Here is a 9400-nt window from a genome sequence, read left to right on the forward strand (position 1 = left end):
GCGCTTCCCCGGCGCAACGCCATGAAATGGCGACTTGCTGGGATGAAGCTTGTTCAGTCCAATCCCCATGAGCTCCAAGGTGTGGGCGTACATGATGTTTAGGCTGCTGCCTCCGTCCATGAGCACCTTGGAGAAGCGGGTGTTGCCGATGATGGGGTCGACAACGAGCGGATACCGTCCCGGATGCAGGACGTAGTCAGGGTGGTCCTCGCGGCCAAAGGAGATGGTATCCTCTAACCAGTCGAGGTAGGATGGCGTGGCCTTGGTGACGGAGAAAACTTCCCGGCGCTCACGCTTGCGCTGTCGAGAGGTCATGTTCATCGTTGGTCCTCCAAAGATGAAGAAGGCGTTCTCCACCGGGGGGAACTTGTCATCTCCACCTTTGTCGCCAGCATCCTTTTTCCTGACCTCGTCGCGATGCGCGACGCAGTTGTAGTATTTCTTGAGCATCTCGCATTGTTCGAGGGTATGATTGACCGAGCCTTTGTGGTAAGGACACGGCTTCTTAAGCATGTTGTCGAACAGGCCACCACCGCCTCGAGGGGGGCCTCGAGGTCCTTTGCGGTCTGGGGCGGCAGCGAAGGCCTCCTCGGAGTCCTCTGCCCGCCTCGATCCGCGTTGGTTCGGTGGGACCGGCTTCTTTCCCTTCCTCCCCCGCTTCTGTTTCTTAGTGGGGGCGTTGGGCTTGACGTTGCTGCCCTCCGTGGGCGCATCGTCCTTGCGCTTGTTCGGCTTATCGTCGAAGATGGCACCAACAGCCTCCTCGCCGGCGGCGTAGTTGGTGGCGGCGTCGAACAACTTGTTGGTGTTGGCGGGACGGCTTCGCGCAAGCTCATGCACCAGGTTCCTGCACGTCGTACCTTCGAGGAAGGCGTTGATGACCTCGACGTGGGTGACGCTGGAGAGCTCGGTGCATTGCTTGGAGAAGCGCCACACATAGTCGCGCAGGGACTTATTGGGCTTCTGTCGACACCCTTTGAGGTCTCAGGACTTCCCAGGGCGCACGTATGTGCCCTGGAAGTTGCCCACGAAGATCTTGACTAAGTCTGCCCAGTTGTGGATCTGGTTCGCGTGCAAATGCTCGAGCCACATTCGTGTGGCGTCAGCAAGATGAAGAGGAAAGTTGCGGATGATAACCGCGTCGTCTGTCGCACCGCCCAGCTGGCATGCTAGGCGATAGTCATGAGCCAGACAACAGGATCTGTCTCGCCCGAGTACTTGACGAGGGTGGTGGGTTGTCGAAAGCGCGGGGGAAAAGAAGCGGTTCGAATCTCCCGGCTGAACACCCGGGTGCCCGGAGGCTCCGGTGACTCACCCCTGTCATGCTCGGGGTCGAAGCGTCCACCCCGTCGAGGGGTGTACTTCATGCCGTCGATGATGTAGCGGGCGTCGCCGTTGTCGGCGTGCCCGCGCGTGTCGTGGAGTCGCTCCCTTGCGGGAGGTTTTCCGATGCGGTCGTGCACCGAGGGTGCCTTCGCACCGGGCGCTACGGCTGCCTTGCCCTTCCCTGCTGGTGGAGTGTGCACTGAAGCCTCGTGGTCCTGGCGTGTAGTCCCACCTATCTGTTCTGGGGCTTTCGAGCGCATACGAGACGCAGAGCTCTCGGCTTGCTGCACGGCAGCTTGCTCGATGAGCGCCTGTGCCTCGCGGCACAGGTTGCGACCCGAAGGCGTTGATGGCTCGGGCATGGCTTGGAGTAGGTAGGCCGCAGCGATGAGTTTTTCGCCAGCCGTCTTCAGTTCCGGAGGTTTGTCGATGTTGTCATCGGCCAGGATGCGCTCCCGGGCAACGCGTCTCGCCGCCTGGGCGTGTGCACCACGCGCGGTACGCTGCTGCTCGAGTGCGGTGCGCAGCTCCTGAGTCTGCCGACGCTGCTCGTCGAGCTTGGCTTGAAGCTCCTTGAGCTGCGCCAGCTGTGCTTGCCGCGCCGCCGAGCTTGACGAAGAAGAAGGGGCTGCAAGCGGCACCATCGGTTGGTTCGCCTGCGCGTCTGCCCCGCCGTTCCCGTCATCACCCGGAGCGTTGTCGTCTTGCCCATCCGCGAGCTGGACCATGAAGCACTCCCGGGCAGGATCGTAATCCCCCTCGCTGGAGTCTTCGGAGCAGGTGAGGCAGTAAGCCGTCGCCAGCTGGAACGAGCAGAGAGCGCCGGGGTCGCGGACCCCGGAGTAGTCCTCGGCCTCCTCGGCCGTGAAATTGTTCATGAAGAAGTTGACGTCGTCGGCGATCGAGCTCACCGTCTCGGGGTAGGATTCGTCAGGGGATGATGCGATGAGGCTGCGGATTGACAGGAGATGATGACCCGGCAGGTCCTCATACTCGGTGAAGTTAGTGCTGATTGAAGAGGCGTAGGTGGCAGCGTTGCGCATCCCGAAGGGGAAGGGCGACGGCGAGGTCGAACCCCCCTGGGGGGCACCTGTGCTACACCAGATGATGGTGCCGGCGCAGGCGACGCAGAGGCACGTGATGACGAGGCGATGGCCCCGTTGGCCGTGATGCTGAGTTGCGACATGCCAGCCTCAACCCACGTGGGGGAGCTGTGGCGTGCCGCACGGCGCCGCTCCGCGCGTGCTTGTCACAAACGGTGGCCCGAGCGCCTGTTGCGCTGTGCTGGTGAAGTTGGAGTGACGAGGTTGCATCTGGGCGAGAGGAGCTCCATGAGGTAACCATTGCCGGTTTCTCTGAACTCAAGACTCCCGAACCAGATCACGTATCCTGCTGGGAGCAGATCCGAGACACCCATGGGATATGGGTTGGATCTGCCTGCCATCCCTGGAGATCAAATGGGAACAAGAGAGAAAATGTCACGCAGCGAGCCCCTACCTGGCGCGCCAATTGTCGGTGTCCCGACCCGGGGGCCCAGATCCCAACTAGTAAATGCTGCGTGTTTTCCCGTCCCAGATGTTGATGCAAGAGGCAACACAGTAACGCACGAGTTTATCCTGGTTCCGGCCGCGGGGCCGTACGTCCAGCAAGAGGGTGTGCAAAGGCACTGTATTATCTTGCACCCGGATTGCTTGTAGTAGGGGGTACAAGCGAGGCGAGAGAGGGAGGGAAGCTCCCAAGTCTCTGCTAGAAGAGGTTTCGGTTGAGGTGAGTGCTCAGTGGTGCTGAGAGTGTGGCGATGATCGCGAATGTAGGTGACCATGGTAGCTGATGTCCAGAACGTCCCCCTTAAAGGGAGCCCGTCTCCTCCTTTTATAGTTACAAGGAGGAGCGGTGTACATGAATAGGGAAACGTGGAAGTCGTCGTCTTCCCCCGAATCGCGAAGGTGCAGTGGTCGAACACTGTGGGGAGTACACTGTGGGGCATGGTGCCGGGCGTGGCAGTTGTCCTGGATATCGTCCTTGGTCTTGCGGAGATCGCGCCGGCGTCCTGCCAGCCCAGCAGGCGGCGTGGTCATCGCTGCAGGGCGTACGGTCCTCCGGATGCGTCGTGGTGGCGTTCCGTGGGCCCTGCAGGTCAGGGTCCTGCGTGCACCAGCGGTGGCGGGGCACACAGGCGGCCCCGGACCCCCTGGAAGGAGTGCTGGCGTGCACATTAGGAGGTCCGGGAGACACGTGGGGGTCCCAGACCCCTCGAGGGGGGAGATCCGGGACCCCGGCTGCGAGTGATGGGCATCCCTATTCGAGGGGCTCGTGGCGACACCGGACCCCCTCCCAAGCAGGAGGTGGGCCCGGGGCCATACGTGTGATGAGGTAGAGTCCGGACGGCCGGAGTTGGCAGAATAGTAACGGAACTGTGCCGAGCGCGCCTCATCCCGCGTCGCAGGTCCCACAGTGTCCGGGATGGCGGAGCAAGGGCCGGAGTTGGCGGATGGGACTCCGGTTACAGCCACTGTGAGGAATGGCGGCCTGACGTCGTCTGTCCTGGGCGATGTGTAGGAGTGGTTGGCACTTAATGCCTCCGTACGACGGGCGGGTGAGCGGCAGGGCTGTTTGTCCCTTACGCCGAGGGGTGGCCTCGAGCGAGGCGGAGATGATTTGCCCGCTCGAGGGAGGTTCACTGCCCTCGAGCGAGGCGGAGATGATTTGCCCGTTCGAGGGTAGCATCTACCCTCGAGCGAGGCGGAGATGCGGGGCGCAGTTGAGGGTCCCGGTGGGAGCCCTCGAACGAGGCGGAGATCGTCCCGCGGGCCCGAGAGAGGGTGCGAATGGGCCGCATGCTGGGCTTCTTTGAGTCCTTTCCTTTCTTCCAGATTGGAAGGAGGCCGTGGGCCCTCGTGGACCCAGTTGCCTTAACATGTGTTTGCGTTTTTTAGAGTGATCTTAGCATACCAATTAGAGTGTCCCTAATCGTGGTACCCGACATCATTAATTACCTGCCTCGTTATTAGTTACCTTAGTAGTTACTACTCCGTTGTTGGTTTTATTACCGACCAAATTATTAAGCCTGGCGGGAAACAGAGCTGAGACAGACCTTGTAAATCTTACATGGGCCGGATCAGATTGGGCTGGGCCACATTTGCTCAGGCCGAAAACGTTATCGCCCCCGTGGCCTTCTTCCCTCCCCACCGTTACTTTCAGTTCGTCGTCCTCGGCTCGCGCCGCCGAGCCAAACCAAACCAAACCCAAACCAACGGGGTGCGCCGCGCCGTGCTGCAGCAGCGCGACAGCATGGCTCACTTCCTTACTGGCAGCAGCTCGCCCGCCTTCTTCTCGCGCTTCCCACCTCACAGGGTAATCTCGTCCTGCTCACATCCGGCTTTCTGCCTCACTGGCTTTGGCTTTGGCTTCGTCCTCTCAATGATTTTTTTGGCTTATCGTGGAACCCGTGTGTTCTTCTACGTTCCAATAGTTTTCATCAGGGATTAAGTGCTGCTGTGAGGCGCGCATTCCGTTTCCTGTATCGAACTCTTCCTTCCTTTTATGTGGGTTTATTTATTGGGAGATTTGGCCTTTGGGGGTTCCCAGGTCCTGGTATGCGAAAGATGTTCTGCTAAGTTGGACGGAGTGCCCACAAGCTGTTTGCGGATATTGCTCTGCAGCTGCTCTTAGATTATGAGCTACTAGACTAGCAGGCGACTACCAATTCGTAGTTTCCTGCTTCTAGAATGTTTTTTTTAATTGTAAATTAGACTGTTATTTGCTAATGATGAGGAATTTGGCTTTAAAGTATGGCACTAAACTGCACCAGTAACTTCAGATTCTCTGCTGGAGCTATGGCCTTGCCGTTCCAATCCCATTGAATGTGTTTGTATCCATGTGCATCATGTGAAGGGTGGTATTACTCTTCAGTAACTTTATTTCAATCTGTGCAGCCTCTTCTCTCCCTTCTTTTTTACCAAATACTTGTTAACTCATGCTCGCTCTCCTTTGCTGAAACTTTTATTGAAGATGCCCTGTATTTCCTCTGCCAGAAGAGCTCGCTTGTAATTAAAATATGCTTCGTATGTTTTACCTGTGACAATTGGAATTTTCGGTTGAGTTACTGTATTGTATGTGACTGTACAAATTTTGTTGCCTCTTAGGAATCTCACAGACGACATACTGCTGTACAATGTGGAACATCATTGAGCACGCCAAGGATATCTGAGCCTGAAGCTTCGCCAGCTGAATCTTCAGCAGTTATTCAAGGTGGAACTGCCCCTCTGGTTCAGGCACTGCAATCGACTGCCAGTCAAGATGTTGCCTGCTTTCACTTCCCAGGACACAATAGAGGAAAAGCCGCTCCATCTTCTTTGTCAAAACTTATTGGTTCAGGGGCATTTTTGCATGACTTACCCGAGCTACCAGAGCTTGATGATCTCTTCTCCCCAAAAGGTGTGATTTTGGATGCACAGAAGCAAGCAGCTCAATTGTTTGGATCGTCTAAAACTTGGTTCCTTGTCAATGGAACAACCTGTGGGATACAGGCGTCAGTGATGGCTACTTGTTCTCCCGGAGACTACCTCATTGTACCACGAAACTGCCACATTTCTCTGATCTCTGCACTGGTCTTGTCTGGTGCAGTACCTAAATACATAATACCAGAGTATAATCCAGCATGGGACATTGCTGGTGGTATCACCCCCTTGCAGGTGGACAAAGCAGTAAAAGAGTTGGAGGAGGATGGAAAGAGGGTTGGCGCTGTTCTTGTTACTTCGCCTACATACCATGGTTTATGCAGCAATGTGCAAGGTATTGTTAGTGTTTGTCACCCACGAGGCATTCCAGTTATAGTTGATGAGGCACATGGCGCACATTTCAGGTTCCACAAGAGTTTGCCAAGCACTGCAATTGAGCAAGGTGCTGACCTGGCTGTGCAATCCACACACAAGGTCCTGTGCTCCCTTACACAGTCCTCAATGCTTCATACAGCTGGAGACCTTGTGAATGTAGATCAAGTAAGCAAGTGCCTTCAGGTCCTCCAGAGCTCAAGCCCAAGTTACCTACTACTGTCATCTTTGGATGCTGCAAGATATCATCTGAGCAAGAACACAAATATATTTGACGAACCATTAGATATAGCATCAGAAACAAAAGACCAGTTGATGGTAATCCCAGGGATATCTGTTCTGGACTTGCCATGTTTTGCTTCTGATTTCCCTGCTATCGATCCATTGCGTATTACATTCAGCGCTTCAGATCTGCAATTATCGGGATATGAAGCCGATGACATTTTATATGAAGGTCATCAAATCGTATCTGAGCTTGTTGGCACACGATCAGTGACATTTGCAGTTAACTTAGGAACCAGAGTGCAAGATGTTGAGAAGCTTGTGCACTCTGCAAAGCATCTATCAGAAAAATATTTCTTTGCAAATAGCTCCAAACCTATGAAAGAAAATTGTGTTTGCGGCCCATTAGACAAGATCTCTGTGCATCTGACTCCAAGAGAGGCCTTCTTTGCAAAGAAGAGGAGAGTAAGAATTGAGGACAGCCTAGGTGAAATTTGTGGTGAGCTAATCTGCCCTTACCCACCGGGTATCCCAGTGCTGATCCCAGGCGAGGTAGTAACTCATGATTCACTGTCTTACTTGATGAATGTCAGACACCATGGCATCACTATCAGTGGAGCTGCTGATGTTGAGTTAAATTCCATTTTAGTGTGCAACTTGTGATTATTGTTCTGTTGTGCCGTGAGATTATATTGTATAGATACTGAGGGAGATCAGAATTATAGTTTCGGCCAAGTCCAGAGCACAATCAGCTGTCTGTTTGATGGATGTGAACAACAGTTGTGTGAAACAGTGGTTGACCACTTGGCCAAATAATTTTGGTTGATTCCATCTCGTGAGTTGAAAGAGTTGTCAAGCTGCAATATGATGCTAAAGTATGAATAGGGTCTATGGCATGTGATCTCTTATGAGTTTGAAGTATGATGACTTGCTGAAGAGGCTACCTTTTCATATGAAGTGCCTTGTAATGTAATGGTATCCTGCTTTTCTGTATTTCTCTTCAAGAAAACAACTAAATTAGCTAGTAAGTAACAGGTGCTGCTTGTTCCTTTTCTTTTCAGGTTTCGCATTTGGTTCTCTTCAGAATGAAATACTCAATCTGAACTGACTCCAAAGCTCAAGCATCAGAAGCAACTCTGTACGCCTTCATGGTTCTCCCTCCGGAAAGCATGTTGTTGGGCGCCAGGGCTTCTGAAACAAGAACACTCTAGTTGCTCGTCTATGTTTGTCCATCAACCCAAGAATTCACGAATATTCCACAAGTTGTACAGAAAAGAAATATAGGCATATACTGCATCATTGTAATCACAGCCACTTTTCATTTCGCAGACTCCACCCTATTCTGATCTATATAAGAGATTATGGATGCTTACAAATCAAGATCACCCAAACCTGGAACTCAAAACTGGAAATAATAGTAGCAGCTTTGGTCTATACATTGCCATCAACAACCATGAAGTAATGTGATGGTGGTGATGATGCAGTTAGGTTTGTCACGGACTGGCTTTCTTTCCATAACAAAGCTCACCATAAACAATAAGGACTTGTGAGCTAACGCTCTGCCCCACTGTGATGTTTGTTTTCTTCCCATTTGATTAAGCGCATTAAAAACAGCATTTGGACTGATCAGTCTCACTTAATCCAAACCCTCTCATGATAAAGAACCAGACAGGCACTACCGTAAGATTCCCAGTAACAGAACAGTTCCGACTGACAGGTGGGACCATGTCCCTGCATACCAGGCATCAGCCAGACAATTGAATTGTTCAGGTAGGATGCTTATTTCGAACACTCTAGAATAAAAGAATGCATGTATATAGTTTTGTTTCTTTGACTACTTTTTTTTTTGTAAATCATGTATATTGGTGTCACCGAAGAATCTTCCTTTTTAAAGACATAAAAGACTTGCTTTTACATATTCTAAAATCTAGCATATCACTCAACCTGCCATTTGCATCCAATTAATTGCTGGTCGTACCCCTAGTTGTACTCATCACAGATAACATCAGATCATTACATCGAATTCGGTTTCTTTGCACGTACTACTTATAATAAAGAACTTGTGCTAATTTGTCGGAAACCTAAAATGGAACAAAATCGGCAGACAGAGGGCTAATAACAGTAGTTAGGCACGTACTGTCAGTTGCATCTTGTTAATCCGTGGTTGGTGAGATTTATCAATTATTTTTAGGGCCAGATTATTACTTAATTAAGGACAGAGAGCATGAAGACAAGGCCTGCTAGGTAAGGTGGCCATGGATCAGAATTCACTATCCAAATGATTTGCCCTGCTCAGCTGTCGCACCCTTTGATCATGGCCACTAGTCCTAATCCTCCTGTGGGACCTGTGTCTATGACATGTGGATCCCACGAGTTTAATCCCGCCCGCGTCACAAGTTTGGGTTTTGTTTTTTTTTCTCTCTAACTGTAGAGTTTGAAGGAGTTGATGCGTGGGATATTTTCCGTCATTGGCGAATAGCGTTTTCATCAGAGTTAATAAAGCATTAGAAGCAGCAGCAACGACAGAACAGTAGCCCATCGCCATTGTCATATTCTTGACGTGATAAGCAACCGAAAAAAGGTTGGGCTGCTGGACCCTTCACCGTCACCATGTACGCGTGCACATACACCCGGTGGTTGCCACCTTTTTTTTTTCTAGAATAATTGCTACGTGTACTGGCCTTACGGATTAGTTAATTCGTCTGAATCATTTTGATCACTAGTAGCAGCTGCAGGGTGCAGTGGCTGGCATTATTCGACCTGCATGCTAGCGGTCGGTCACTAGTAGTATGCGTGTACGCATGATGGATTAGCGTTGTTACTGTAGTTGTTGTTGAGCCAGCAATGCAAATTAAAGACTTGGATCAGTGTACTGTGTTGTGCATGCTTGCAATTCATTACTAATGACAGCAGTGATCCGGTGTACCACCATGTACATGTACCCCTAGAAGAATTGAAGGCTCAGAACACGGCCGGTAACAATAGTCAAATTTACCTCTTCTCATCACATTCAGAGATAC

At 52.0% G+C, this 9400-nt stretch overlaps 1 protein-coding gene across 2 annotated transcripts; it reads left to right on the forward strand.

The window, feature by feature from the left end:
* The first annotated feature begins 4522 nt into the window (after positions 1-4522).
* Positions 4523-7816, forward strand: LOC120649607 (arginine decarboxylase-like). 2 transcript variants are annotated; one of them, XM_039926450.1, is made up of 3 exons: positions 4523-4680; positions 5472-7355; positions 7442-7816. In XM_039926450.1, the coding sequence occupies exons 1-2, from the start codon at positions 4618-4620 to the stop codon at positions 7041-7043; spliced, it is 1635 nt and encodes a 544-aa protein (XP_039782384.1). In that variant the 5' UTR covers positions 4523-4617; the 3' UTR covers positions 7044-7355; positions 7442-7816. The 2 variants fall into 2 exon arrangements, with proteins under 2 accessions (XP_039782384.1, XP_039782383.1); XM_039926449.1 differs by having other exon boundaries at positions 5472-7349.
* The last annotated feature ends 1584 nt before the right edge of the window (positions 7817-9400 follow it).

Source organism: Panicum virgatum, chromosome 9K, assembly GCF_016808335.1.
Source record: "Panicum virgatum strain AP13 chromosome 9K, P.virgatum_v5, whole genome shotgun sequence".
NCBI lineage: Eukaryota > Viridiplantae > Streptophyta > Magnoliopsida > Poales > Poaceae > Panicum > Panicum virgatum.